The sequence below is a fragment of the Pleurodeles waltl genome, chromosome 3_1 (assembly GCF_031143425.1).
Source record: "Pleurodeles waltl isolate 20211129_DDA chromosome 3_1, aPleWal1.hap1.20221129, whole genome shotgun sequence".
Lineage (NCBI taxonomy): Eukaryota > Metazoa > Chordata > Amphibia > Caudata > Salamandridae > Pleurodeles > Pleurodeles waltl.
In genome coordinates this window covers 157,446,354-157,461,483 of record NC_090440.1, presented here as the reverse complement: position 1 = coordinate 157,461,483, position 15,130 = coordinate 157,446,354, and the positions used below count along the sequence as shown (strand labels likewise).

The 15,130-nt window shown below is 46.9% G+C and overlaps 1 protein-coding gene across 2 annotated transcripts in view; it reads right to left on the bottom strand.

Moving 5' to 3' along the window:
- SCAPER (S-phase cyclin A associated protein in the ER) overlaps nt 1–15,130 on the bottom strand; it is a 2,262,878-nt gene that overhangs the window by 464,072 nt on the left and 1,783,676 nt on the right. For both annotated transcript variants that reach the window (XM_069222023.1, XM_069222024.1), the window contains exon 28: nt 10,334–10,489. In XM_069222023.1, coding sequence (XP_069078124.1) covers nt 10,334–10,489 — 156 coding nt within the window. The remainder of the gene's footprint in view (nt 1–10,333; nt 10,490–15,130) is intronic.

Sequence of the window (15,130 nt, the reverse complement as noted above, 5' to 3'; positions counted from 1 at the left end):
AACGTGACATCGTGAGAGTACTTGTGACTCAAGGGATAGCTCTGCTACGTGTCGCCTCAGCATATAAGATCATTGACATCAGAATAATCAGTTACCTGCACCAGTCATGGCACATGGAGCAGCCGCTTTAGCTCACTTAGCAGTCGTCTGGCACAGTGGAAAGAAGCCCTGGCATGCCTGAGCAACCCTATGACATACTGGTAGTTTCAGCAATACATTTGGCACATCTGAGCAGTGCTTCTGGCAGTCACACTGAACACAATATGACTAACAGCACGCTAGAAGGCTTGACTGGTGCTGTAATAGGATCAGCCTCGGCCTGAAACACTGGAGAAATCTGGTAACTAATGCTCAGTGCTCATTTGGAAACAGCAGGCACATGGCACTCGAACTGACCGTATGCTACTGTGGGCTTGTTCGACACAATACTACATGTGCCTGTAGTAGCAGTGGCGGACTCTCCATGGGGACGTTGGAGCGTCGCCCCACTGCATTTTCTGCCTTCCCGTATTAAAAATGTTACATTTGTTAAACATCAATTTATAAAGTTTACAACCCCGGGCGTGGTGCAGTGCTTTTATTTCAGCTGCGGGTCAAGTGCACATTGCGAGCTTACAGTTCATGGAGGGGTGGGGCATCATAGTAGACAGCACAGGCAGACTGGCTGGGTCTCAAGTGTTAGTGAGCATATCAGGCATGGATGTCATTTAGGGGTCACAGCGGTGACCCCTAGCATGCCCCTTGCGACCCTTGACACTGCCTTTGCGGTGGCAAAATCAGTGCCAAGAGCACGGAGTATCATGCATTTCCAGCGTCTGACTCCAAACTTGATTTCTACTCATTTTTATTATACTAATAGGGATTAATATTCTATTACTCACTAAAGGTGTAGCAAAAAGTTGAGCAGCAGGATCAGGGAAGGACCTTCACTGACGTTTTACATAAGAAAAAGAAAATTGCTTTAAGTGTATGTTGTGTGCGTGCATGTAGGTGAAAGTGAAGTCTGAGGGTCTGTATATGTGTGAGCATTTATGTTTGTATGTCGGATCATCTGTGTGTGCGAGAGTAAATATAAGTAAGAGTGAATGAGGGAATGTGAATGAGTGAGTCAGGGTAAGAGTGAGTACAAGAGAGAGTGAAAATGAAGGAGTGCAAGGAAGCATTGAGCAAGACTAGGGGGCATATTTATGAGAGGCTTGCGCCGCTGTTGCGTCACTTTCAGTGATGCAGCAAAAACGCAAATCTCTGAACCATATCTATGAGGCCACACAAAGCCACCTTGCATGGCTTTGAATGGCTTCATAGGTATGGAGCAAGGCAAGGTAGCACAAATTGCTGTGCTGCCATACTGTGCGCCAGGGAGGCATTCCGCGGGCGTTGCAGTGGGTTTTCCTACGCAACACCCTTGGAATTTGACGCATCCCCAGCTTTACAAGAGCATGTAAACCTGGAGATGCGCCAAAACCTTACACCTCACCGGGGGGAGGAGGGACAACTAGGAGAACTATTTTCATTTCTCCTTGTTTTTTCCTATTTCTGCAGCAACCCCTTTCCCCCTTCCCCCCGGACTGTTTTTGTGCAAGGAGATGCCCCTTCCTGCCCAAAAACAATCCTGCCAACAATGGAGACACCCTTGAACCATGGTGCAAGGGTGCCTGCATTGGCGCTAGGCAGCCAAAATGGCACCAGCACAGTTGGAAGGGACAGGAATGTGCCCTGACAAATAGATATGGTGCATTCCTGCCCTTTCCTTTTGATGCAGGGCCGCGCAGCACGATTATTTGATGCCCTGCGACAAATTCTCGTAAATTTTGCCCTGAGAGTGAGTGTAAGTGAGAATAATTTATGCTTGCAAGTTTGATTTTGGACCTGACATGCTTCTTGGCTTATAGAAACACCATTGTTAAAATGCTATCACTGGCATACCTTAGCCAGTACTTGCATATATGATACCAACTGCAAAAAGCTAGCAGTGGCTACACTACATGTCAATTTTGTCATGGGACACCCACAGAAAAATGTCTGCGCTGGCATACTGGAGGAAATTCTTGGCATAGTATACCCCTGTGACAAATTGCTGATGCTGGCACACCGGAGGAAATTCTTGGCATATGGTAGGACAACTAGGCATATGTCAAGGGGCCATTCACAACAAAATGTGATCCTTGACAGACATAACATTTTACATAAGGACCCCCATTAGCATGGATAGCAGTATTAGCAAATTCTGGCACTGGCATATTGTATGTAATGCTTTGGCAGAAGGGATGCCCATAGCAAAACGCTGACCCTGGCTTTGGAGGTAATTTTTGACATATGGGCCACATATAGGAAATTTAGAAACATAACTGGTTCAGCTCGTTGGGACAGTAAGATTTCAATAGCTTTTCACGCCATAAAAGGGCTTGAAATGCACTATTACAGCCATTTTGTTTTCAAAATGTTACCAGTGGAGAGAAACCCCCACCATCCAGATCCACTAGAAGTGATCAATTTCACTTTGCTTGTTTACAATACAAGTCAAGTCAAGTCAATGAAGTCTTTATTCGATATTTCATCATAAAAGACATGCTACACGTCATAATACTTATAAAATTATCAGTGCTAACGATTAAATAATAAATACAATATTTCATAAAAGCTACTAAGAACGTATTAAATCTATCTAATGCTTCATTTGTTAAATATTTTAACATATTAAAAAAAAAGAAGAACATTACTTTAAAAACTCAGTTCTAAAGTTCAAGATAATTTACTTATCTAAAACATATAGCTGTTTTAGTAGTTCAGAACGAATTATCCATGCCCACCCCAGGAATTTGGCCACCCCTATTGCTATCGTAGGTGAAAGATCAGTTTTAAGGATCCTACAAGCAGTCTCGGCCGATTGTGTGCCCAGACTTTTGCATAGGGGTACCAACCACTTTTTCCTTGGGGCAGCATATAATGGACAGGCAAAGAACAAATGGCTCACATTTTCCCGCATTTCAGTACACAATGGGCATTTATCTGGGCCTCCAGTGCCCCAGGTTGAGGTTAAACACCTTAAAGGTATTGAGCCCACTCTAACTTGGTGATATAATTTGCGGTCCAGAGGTTTTGTAATAACATCCCAGTACTTTTCAATTGCAGAGACATCTTTCACGTGTACAAAGGTTGTTGTAAGGGAACTACCTATAAGGGATGAGTGTCTTATGCCTACCACCCATTCCCAATATAGTTGTTTCAGCTCTTTTTTTGAAGGAAAAGTAGCTGAGTCAGTCTGGGTTGTGCCAAAGGGCACCTAGACCCATGGCACAAAGGGTGGTTCTAATACCCTTAAACCAACCAATCTTATCGGATCCTAGGGTGTCCCTTACCTCGAGGCATGCTTTCGCATATAATAACAGCTCTGGGGTAGACCACAACCTCCGCCAGAAGGCCAAGGGCCGAAATCTGGCTTGATCTTCCACCGGTTGGAGCCCAAGGTCATAAAGGAGCGGGATACGTGGGGATGACCTCGGAAGACCAACCGCACCTCTTGTAAATCTATTTTGGGCCAGCATCAGTCGGTCCAGATTGCTATAACCCCAAAGCTCTGCCCCATACAAGACTGAGGGAAGAATTTTTGACCCATAGATTTCCATAAGTGGGGACATCGGGCGGGTAAATGATCTTTTATATTCCTTAAGAAGGGCACCGCCTAGTTGAACATGTTTAAGTGCTTGGATATCGATCTGGGGTTTCCAACTAAAATTATCACTAAAATGCACACCCAGATATGTAAATTCATTAGTTTGCTCCAAAATAGCACCACCCATTTTAACCCTTGCCACAGTTTGTGTTCGACCTCTTAGTACCATGAATTTTGTTTTAGAAACATTTACTTCTAGCTCATGCTCGTCACAAAATAATTAAAATCTGAGTAGGGCCTGCTGGAGCCCTTGCCTTGTCTTTGATAATAACAAGGTATCATCCGCGAACATGAGCAATGGTACTTTCATTCCCGCTATCTGGGGAGCATCCGTGGGATGTGTTGCAAAATATTTGGTAACCCCGTTAATAAACAGGGAAAACAAAGTGGGAGCCAGGACACATCCTTGTCTAACACCTTTCAAAACATGGAACCTGTCCGTAACCTCGCCAGGCTTACCCCAGCGGACTTGGGCATAAGTGTATGCATGAAGATTCATTAAGAGTCGCACTAGAGCCCTGGGCATTCCCTGTTCCAGTATGCAATCCCATAATTTAGACCTAGGGACCAAATCGAATGCAGATCTTAGATCCACAAAAGCTGCATACAACTTGCCCTTACCCAAAAAAAACTGTTTTCCAATATAAAAGGGCAAAACGAAAGGCTTGATCAAGGGTGCTTACATGAGGTCTAAAACCCGCCTGCAACGGAGTCAAAATATCTGAGTCTGTTATCCATTCCTGTATCCTCCCTAAAATGAGGCGCGCTATGATTTTTTGGATCGCATCAATAAGGCTGATGGGCCTGTAATTTGAGGGTACTGAGCGATCGCCTTTCTTGTGTATAGGAAGGATTTCTGCCCCATACCATGAGTCAGGAATTTTAGCGCCTGCTGCAACTGCATTCACCAGGTGGAGTATATAAGGTACCCACAGGTCCTGGTCTTCCAAAAAAATGTCAGCTGGAATACCATCAGGGCCAGGGGCCCTCCCTTTGGGAATGTTTTGCAGGCAATTGATAACTTCAGTAACTGAGAATATTAACGGCTCGACGGGCTCAAGACAGTAGGGTATAGTCACTTCAACTGTATGACACTTAAACTGATCTTCAAAAAATGTTACCCACTGATGATTAGAGACAGATGCTGGGCTATAGTGGGCGTCCTGCGAGATACCCCATTTTATGAGGTACCAAAACTGTTGCATATTGCGTTTATCACAGGCTTCTGACAGCATAAGCCAGCGTTCCTCGTCCCACTTTTGTTTTGCTTTGCGTTTTGCCTCATTATAGAGTTTTCTACAAGATCTAATCTGGCTATGATTTTTGTTTTTAATAGCCTCAAAGAGAACTCTTTTTGTCTTGCTACACTCTTTATCAAACCAGGTAGTGGATGAGTATTTCTTGGTCCTGGGTTGTTTAGGGATAAATTTGATGAACAACTTTTTAAGTTCCTGAAACAAGTCAGAATGGGTACGTATAAGTTCGCTGTTAATCTCGTCCTGTGAGCCACAATTGTTTAAAAGCTCCACAGAATTAGACACTAAGGTTCTTATCGCCCTGCGGGCCCCAGCGTCCGCAGCTATTTTGGGCCAACGTACCCTGCGCATATCATTGCTCACAATGACCTCTTTATCTGTAATATTAGGACCACTGCCCTCAGACCTCTGGAAGCTGGAATCCCTTAAGGTCAAAACCAGCGGGTCATGGTCGCTCTCTGGGCGTTCCGTAACTAGCATATCAACAACTGCAAACCACTGCCTTACATCGACCAAAATATAGTCGATACGACTACTGTGCCTGCCGTTGTTGAACGTGTGCCTGCCCTTCCTATCTGACTTAACCCTTCCATTAACAGCTCTTAGACCCATATCCAGGCATAGCCCCTTGATATAGGTGGCTGAGCTCGACCACTTAGCAATCGGAGGTATCTCAAGTTGGGGAATACCCCAGGATAGATCCTCATCCTCGGTGAGCGGGCCGTCCTCAGTACCCGAAGGCTCAAAACATGTATTAAAATCCCCCATCACAATCTTGTGGCCATCGGTCGTTGTTCCTGATAGAATGTCATCCAACAGGAGGAGGGTCGGAGAAACCCTTCCTCCCTGGAGGCCCCTGACATAAATATTAACCAACAGGATGTTTATACCTTGGTTGGACTTTATCTTTAAGGCAATTATGTCTGGACTATCAATTGTCACTTCTTCAACTCTTACACCCGCACTTTGGCGGACCCAAATTGTAAGACCTCCAACAGGACGCCCTTTCTGGCCTCTAGTTGCTGGCTTGCTAAAGTTCAGATACACCACCCGAAATATCGGTGTGATAGCCCATGTTTCCTGGAATGCAATTATATCGCCCTGATCTATGAAGTCCCTCCAATCAGGAATACACTGGCTGGACTCCAGACCGGCTATATTCCAGGATATATACCTTGATAACATATCAACAGGTTCGGCTAAAGCAGAGGGTGGGTCCGTGCTAACATTGGGTAGTGCAGACAATGTACCAACAGGGGTAGTGTCAGGATTATTACTTTGGTCTGTGGCAATAGCCTTCCAACTTATATCTTTTATGTGGGGGGATTTTAATAAAGTTATATTAACTATTTCTTCTCTACCGATCAGTCAATCATTCTCATCTAGGCAGGATAACGGCCCATATCTCCCGGCAGTAATCAAGGGTTCAATGCTTTCTGGTGCGAACCAACCCCTGGGAGGGTTAATGACATTTTTGTTAATCTGGGAGGGCACCTTCACCTCGGGATACACCGTAGGATAAAAATCTGGTAATTCCCACGTGACTATTGGTCCATCTGCAAGTTGCGGGCACCAGCCTCTCAAAAAGGGGACCACATTAGTACTCCTGAAATTAACTATTACCAGATCACCTGGGATATCTTTAATCATGTGGCCAAGCCAACCCACCCTTCTCACATTTAAAATGTTTCCATCAATGGTAGGGGGGAGGGGTCTATTCTTAGTAAGCCAGAAGGCTACTTTGTTTTTTAAGTCATTGTAACCTTCTTTTTTACCTGAACTAAGTTCTGGGACTCCTGATAATATACATACAAATTGAGCGGCCTCCGGTGGGAGATCAATCCTAACATTATAATTATTGTTGTGCTCTCTTGCTTCCTTATGGACTCGAGTTGGTTGAGGCCTACCCTCTAGGGACCCTCGAATCACTTCGGGTTCCCTAGGTATAGTGGGCTCCGCATCCAAACTTGTTTCGTTACATGGGGCTTTATGTCTTAAACTGCTGCCCGCGAGTATTGCCTGCTCAACACAATTTCCAGATGGTAAATCTAGAGGTACCGTTAGTACATCTGCTGGTGTCGATGTTGCTTGTACCCTCAGACTATGAACCTCTTGGGTAAGTACTTCAATTTTCAGCAATAGTGTGCTAAAAATTTCAGCCATTTTTGTCGCTAACTTATCCTCTACTGTTGCCAGTATATTTTCTATATACTGCCTGTTATGACAGCAACCCACTGGCTTATCAGATCCCCCGTCTAATCCTTTTGTTTTAATAGTATGGGTTTTTGCTTTGAGGGGCTTTCGAGAATTGCTGACCTTCCCCACTCCTCTTTTGCCCAACGACTTTCTACAAGCCCTAACTGCTCTTACTGGTTGGGGGGGAGTCTCTGCCATAACCATGGGGCTAAATGGGCTCTCGCCAATTATACCCGTTGAGTCTAAGGGATTAGAATGTATCTGTGCCTCAGTTAGTATCATATCTTTATCAGTGTTGGCGCCCAGATCCTCAAAAGTAGACACTATATGTGGGGAGGAACTAGGGTGTGTCTGGACGGGAGAACCTCCTTTCCCTAGAGAGACTCTGCGATCGCTATTAATCTTTTTAACCACCTTAACCAGGTAGTTATCAAGCATAGTAGCCCCTAGATTTTTGGCGGCGTTATTACAGTTAGCTATCATAGGTTGTTTGCAGTAAATACCACCAGCTATAATTCAGCAACACAAAACACAGAACCGCGTAATCAAGAAGTAATGCAGCTAATTTACAGTTAGTTTACAGTTTAGGCAGAGTCCCGTGCCCAGTCCAGTCTCTTCAGGCCTCTGAGGGCCACAGAGCTGTGCGGTGTACCGTGCGGTGTACCTTGTTGCAATTTAAGGGCCCGGGGGGCGTAACAGCACTTCCACGCCACTTGGCGCACAGGAAACCCAGGGGATTCTGGGTATTGTAGTCCTCCCAGCGTGTTTTGGCAGGCAGCCTGCAACGGCGGCTAGTTGCGGTGGTCCGAGCCGACAGCCCTGTGACCTTGTTCGACCATCTGTAGGCTTGAAGAAGCTGACTGTACAGAGGAGTTTTGTCCTGCACTGGATCGAGGCTCAGCAGGCCGCTGTTGTGGAGGGGGTGGTTCTCGGATTGTTTTCCCACTAGATTACTGAGACGATCAAGTTCACTGAGGTCCCGGGTCACCGCTCCCAGCCCCTCCTGCACGCCCCCTAGGTAGGCTTTCTCGCGCTCCTCCAGGCCCCCCTTGCTCCTGAGCCCGTCCTTCAGGCAGTCGAAGTCAGTCGAAGACGCGGGTGACACAGGAGCGCAGCGCCTGCACGGCCGCAATGGCCTCTCTCCTCCCGGAATCCCTCGAAGCGCAACTCGTGGGACCCCGCACAATCCACGGAGGGCGCAGCTACGGGCGGCGCACAGAGGTACGAGGAGGGCAGAGCCTATCCGTGCACAGAGGGTCCGTGCATACGAGCCCTGGACGCAGTCTTGTGGGAGACGTCTTCTGTTCGCCTCAAGGTGCAAGTTACTATTCGGGGCAAGACAGTTACTCAGCGTGCAAGGGGAGGAGGACTGTGGACTCCTCAGCTTCCTGTCACCGGCCGCATGGGCTTCCCCCGTGCACGCGTGGGGTGGAGGACTGACTGCACGGGTGGTTCTGTCAAGCTGTGGCTCCCAGTGCCCGTTGGGGTGACAGTCTGCGGGGGGGGGGCGTTTTGCCAGGGGCAGGGTGGAGGGAACGCCTGGGGCTGCCTCCAGGGGTTCTGTGGGGACAGCTCCCTGTCTCCTGCCGCGGGCACCTCAGGGGGCTCCTCGGGCTCCTCCGCACGCCTCTTTCCCGCTGCCTAGCAACGGTATCCCCTACTCCTGCTCTGATGACCCTGCTGCCGTGCTCTGGGCGGGGGGGCGCAGCGCTGATGTGCGCAGCGCTGAGGCGCTCCCGGGGTCCGGGTGGCGGGCGGCTCCTACTGGGGGAGCTGTGCCGGAGTTTTGGTACCCGGGAGGTACTGCTCTGTCGCTGCTAGGGGGGCCTGCTCCTGGTTGGGGCTGGGTCTCCTCGTCGGGGTCTCCGGGGTGCTTTTGGTCCTCGTCGGTGGTCACCGCTCCTCGGGCTACGGTGCGGTGCGGGCTCGTCCTCTCCGTGGCCGGGCAGTTGAGAGTTTTCACTTCCGGGTTAAGCACCTTGTCTGAGGAGCCGCTCAATCCAGCTCCAAGCCCCGCACCTCGAGCCACGAGCCACCCGAGATTTTCCTTTGCGAAGTTTCCCCCACGGGCCCTCGAGCCCCCCCAAATGCAGCAGTAGCGGTGGCGGCGGCAGCGTCCGTACTCCGCGCCGCGCTGCACTCCGACGTGAGCCACCCTGCACCAGCGTGAGTACAGCGTTTCCCCGTGAGCTCAGCGTTTCCGACAAAATAAAAAAAAACAAGTAACTGTTCCCTTGGTGTGTTATATGTGCACATTTACATAGATGTTATAAAAAAAAATAGACGTTTGTGTTATATTAATCATGCAATTATTGATGAACTTCACCACTGTTAATTATTGTTATGTTATCAGGATTAAGGTCAAGATTTAAAGTCAAAGGTCGTATGAAGTGACTTCCTGTGACATCTTTAGGGTCAAAGAGTACATGATTTTACTTCTGCTACCCTTAGCATTTTGGTGAATTGACATCCATGATGTCAGGTTGGACAGGTGTCTTCCTACGACCAACCTCACATGCGCACTTGAAACCTCTCCAACCAGCACAATGCTAGTGAGCCAGGGATCACAGCCTCCCCGGTCTCCCACAGAGCACTGACCTTGCCTGCTCCAGCCAATCCTGGCACTGCTCTTATGCTGTTTGCTGATACAAACAGTAAGGAAGCAAGATTTGGATTGGCACAATAGAGGAGCGTAACGCTGTGGCTCAAGGCAGCAGGCCTCAGAGTGTGCGGAGAGGCAAGGCGCTGCTCCTGCCACACTGCAGACGGAAATTCCCCCATTCAGATATACTTCTGTTTCTAAGTGATGGAAGTAATAGGTGCTATTGCTCAATGTGCACGTTTTCAATTTTCTGACATTGGGAGGATGATAGTCTGAGTAGGTCCTGTTGGGATTTAAAATAGGGACCTGCATAATACTGCAGATATCACTCGCAAACGTGTATCTCAGTGAGTCATCTAACACCTCATTCCTAGCTCTGGCTTGTGTATGTTAAATTTGCGCTGCAATCTTATGCCCCACTACTTTCAAAGGGTACCAGCCGCCACTGTGTAGTAGTAAAAGCGGAAGAGGGACGGGGGGTTCACAGCGACCCACGTAGACAACCACTGGAAGTTTGCGGTTTGTTACCAGTGAACGCGACCGCAGGAGTGGATTATGCTCATAAACAGTTGCTGATGAGGGCGTGAAGGGCCGAGAGCTGCTTACCTTCCTGTGACAGCGAAGCAGAGCCGGCAGAGTCCGTGGAGCAGTGCCGTGGCACTTTGCAGGAAGAGCGCTATTTTCGGATTCTCGTCCACGGGTCCTTGAACGGAAAGGAAGCAGTCTGACAGCTTGTCTATTAATCCGATGTTTACCACGTAGCTACGAAGAGAAGACAAGAAGGCGTTAGGGGGGACCCAGGCATTGAACAGGGAAAGTCCGACTCCACAATGAACAACTTCAAGCAGTCCAGGGCCGCAGAGACAGCACGCAGCAGAAGCGCCGGGCGGCCACCGTTCTAGAGACACACACTCGTTGGAGACAGTCAGATTTGGCTTATTTATAGTACTAGAAAACCGGCTAAAATATCCAGCTCATGTATTAGTGCATTAAGTTCTACACAATAAAATGAATTTCCTAAAATGTCATGGGTCGATTTCCTTACACGGGAGTTTGTCCGTTATATACAGTAGTGAATTCAACACACGTTAAGCAAACAAATGAAAGATTCCGAGAACTGAACTGACATTTAGAGAGCACAACTCTAACCTACGTAAGACTTTGCCGTAGCGACTTGATGCAATATGTCTGCGTGTGTAATACTCTATTCGGAGACTTATGCAACAGAGCAGGACAATACGTTTCTGAACACTCACACTGAATGCAGCCAGGAAGGGGCATGCAAGCATTTTGGTGGCATTGGTCTCTTACACCTTAAAACCCACAACCCCGCCAAATATGTGATAGTAACTCATGCACATTAACACTATTGTGCATTTAGGAATAATTGTGCTGCTATTTCCCATATAAAGCAAACGTTATCTTATTTCTATCTTGTTAAGTTCTAGTCACCCATTATAGGCATCTTGGCACTAGGCAGACTCGATAACTGTTGGCGGGTGTTCCTAGACTGACTAGCAAATACTAGAGTTACCTGAGATTTCCTCAATGTCAGATGTGAAAATATCACGGCTTAAAACGATCAGAAATATACCAGATGAACAGTGAATTTATGAAGGTATAACTGTTGGTTGTTCTTGCCGATATGAAGAAATAAACCTGTAACAAGTTTAAGCCTTACTCTGGTGTGGTGGGAATGGACTGAGAGATTTCGGAGGCGCAGGCCTGGTCAGTATGATTGGGGGGGTGAGCTTCAGATTTCCCCACAATCACGCTGGCATAAAATGTTAAACTACATTATACAACAAGCTGGGAGCATGAGAGGTACTTAACCGACAGTGGAAAAGGAGGGGAATGCAGATTGATAGGGGAAACAATATTGTGCAAAATAATCAAAACATTTTAGGGCTCCCAAAACAGAGACAGGAGAGAGTGTGGGTGTTTTGTCAGTGTGTGCATGCAAAAATCCCACGTAAAATCCGACAGACACCTCACCATACCCGACTAAAAGCACCTGTTCCCAACTATTCATCAGAAAATGTATTAGTGGGGGTGAAACACCCCCTGAAGCTACGCACCTGGGTTTGCTTTTGGGAAGCCCTGTGGGTAATGTATTTCTGTGATATGTGTAGCCGAGGTTGTTGCTAAGAAAGGTTTGATGCACATATCCACAGGCATTGGAAAAAGAGGGTCACTCAGGAACTCCACGTCACTGACATAGGGAGTGGATGTTTCGTGCTGACCCATTCAAAATACATTTGGCCTGCGTCTCATAGTGTGCATGGGCAGTTCAGCTGAGACACAAATATGGAGGAAAAGGGCATTTGTGGGGGACATATTCGCATTCTGTAATAGTTTACGAGAGTAATATGACCTCATGTCCGAATCCGAATGCATTTAATTCAAGGTGTATCAAAAGGTTGAAACAAAGCAGACCGTTTTAATATGCAAGCGACACTGACTCGGTATCGGGAACAGCGCTGCACGATTAACCACATAATTAATTTCATAAACAAAAGGGATATTATAGTGCACGAGCAGGGCCTTCGCGAAATTGAGAAGGGCCTTCCTACCCACCCAGAACTTTGATCGGACTGGGAGACAACGGTAAGACCCTGCTAGATGATTGGCGTCGATTAAAAAACACTTTTAAGGCATACCACCAGAGACTCCATGCAGAGGGGGACAAAAGTGGGGCAATGCTGGCCCGACTGACCAGGCGGGATAATGCTAGAGTCCCAGTTCCGAAGCTGCACACTAAAGCGCGTCGTCGATATTAACCCAAAAGGCCATCAATGACGTCTTCTGCTCACACCTGAGTGAGGTGTAGCCAGCCAGGAGCAGCCTCAACTTGACAGCATTTTCGGGTATTTCCTCACTGCTCCGCTCCCTAATCTTTCCCTGGAGGATAGTCAGACCCTGGACGGCCCACTCACAAGGGAAGTGCTTACTGCGGTTCTGCGCCAGATGAAGACAGACAAAACACCTTTAAACGATGGTCTCCCGGTGGAGTTTTATGTTAAATACTCAGCTATCCTAATAGACAGGTTATTGGAGTTCTATGAGGATGCTTTCAGGAGGGAGATTCTCCCTCTTTCACTCCGAGAAACGGTGGGTGTGATCATTCAAAACCCAGGCAAGGGCCCTACCTTGGCCTCAGCACATAAGACCCATTTCCCTACTAAATCTTAATGTTAAGATACTCAGTATTGTCCTGGTCAGTAGCCTCCATCCCTTTATCCCATCCCCATACACTCAGATCAATCAGGGTTCATACCAAAGAGAAGTACGCTTCAAAACCTAAGAAGACTATCTAATATATACCATATTTCACAATAGCTAGAGGGTGAACATGCGTTAGCCCTGCTGGAAATCGAGCAAGCCTTCGACTCTTTAAACTGGACATATCTATGGCAGTTCTTTAGAAAAATTGTCCTGGTTCCCAAATGTATCCAATGGGTCCAAATATTATATACGAGCCCATGTGCCCGGGTGTGTACGGAAGGCTTAGTCTCCGATTTAACCTAAACAGGGGCACAAGGCAGGGAAGTCCCCTGTCGCCAATTCTTTTTGCACTGATGAAGGAACCACTAGCGACAAGATTACGACAAACACTTCACCCATGGAGGATCACCATAGGCAGGACTCCCACCTGGTGTCCCTTTACACGGACAACGCTTTGGTCTATGTTCAACACCCGTCCTGTTCCGTCCCAAAGCTTATGTGGATGATGCAGGAGTTTGGTGGGATTTCGGGGTTACGCTTTAGCCCTGCTAAGTCCATCTTAAACCCTTTGAGTTCCTTGACGGGGGTCATGGTCAATGATCTTCCATTGCTGGGAATAGCCTGAAAACCCGGGATATCTGACATCTAGGGATATACCTTGCTCCCACTGAGACTGAATTCTTGGAACTAAAAGGGGGGAGAATTATCACATGACTTAAGACTTCAATCTGGTTCTGGAGAAACTTACTTCTTATGGGAAAAATAGCAATAGCTAAAATGATCCTGCTCCACCAATGATTGTATGCCCTTCAAGGTACCGTATTTAAGATACCTCGTTGGTGCTTCCAGTAACTGGACGGTATACTAAGAGTTACTATGGGCCGATAAACTAAAACGGGTAAGCCTCTGCATGTTAAAAAGATCTTGGTCCCAGGGCGGAAGTGAGATCCTGCATCTGGAACTTTATTATACAGCGAAGCATTTACAACATGACATACACTGGTTGGCTGATGAAAGCTCATGGGAGACTGTTGGATATGGCCCTTTTTGCAGGGTTATCCTCAAACTTTTTACCTTATTCATCATCATTTTTCTGAATTGTTTTTGCTGGTTTATTATCTCTGCACACTTTACCAGTGCAGATCAGTGCTAAAGTGCAAGTGCTCCCTATTTAATTGTATTGTTGATTGTTTTATCCATGATTGGCTTATTTGATTTACTAACAAGTCCCTACTAAAGTGCACTATATCTGCCCAGGGCCTGTAACTCAAATGCTACTAGTGGGCCTGCAGCACAGATTGTGCCACCCACCCACATGAGCAGCCCTGTGAATATGTCTCAGACCTACAGTTGCAGTGTCTGTATGTGCAGTTTTGCACTGCCAATTCGACCTGGCCAAAATTGACCCACTTGCCAGACCCAAACATTCCCTTTTACTACATGTAAGGCACCCCTAAGGAAGGCCCTAGGTAGCCCCAGGGGCAGGATACAGTGTATGTTAAAGGTAGGACATGTACTGATATGTTTTACATGTTCTAACTGTGAAATGCAGCCAAATTCGTTTTTCACTGTTGCAAGGCCTCCCTCTCTCTCTCTCATAGGTTAACATGGGGACTTCCTTTAAATATCGTCTAAGTGTAGTTTCCCATTGGGAGCGGATAATGATTTGGAGTTTGGGGTCTCTGAACTCACAATTTCAAAATACACTGTGGGTAAAATTGGTTTTTACATTGTCAGTTTGAAAGTGCCACTTTTAGAAAGTAACACAAAAGGATGATGGACATAGTGCTGAAACTTTTCAAACACTCACCCCCAGTCACAGTTCTGGGTTTAATCCATTGTTCTTTTGCTCACTATGCCATCCGAGTTTGGACCCAGCCATATGCAAATCTGTCTTGACCCTGTTCCCCATGGGAACAGTCCAGCCCGAACTGCAAGCCAGGTCCTCCCTTGACCGGAAACAAGCATTCTAGGACCGGTTTCAGGGTATCACCCTTCATCAGCCAGGCTAGCTTGAATCCAGTGGCACAGTGAGCAAGGGACCCACGTCTTTGTAGCTCAAGTAAACATTTTTGTGTGGCACCTAAGTGACATCTAAGAAACCTTAGGCCAGAGGATATGATTTTAAAAAGTAAAATTACATGCCCACTTTTTTGATTGTGTAAAACAACCTGCCAC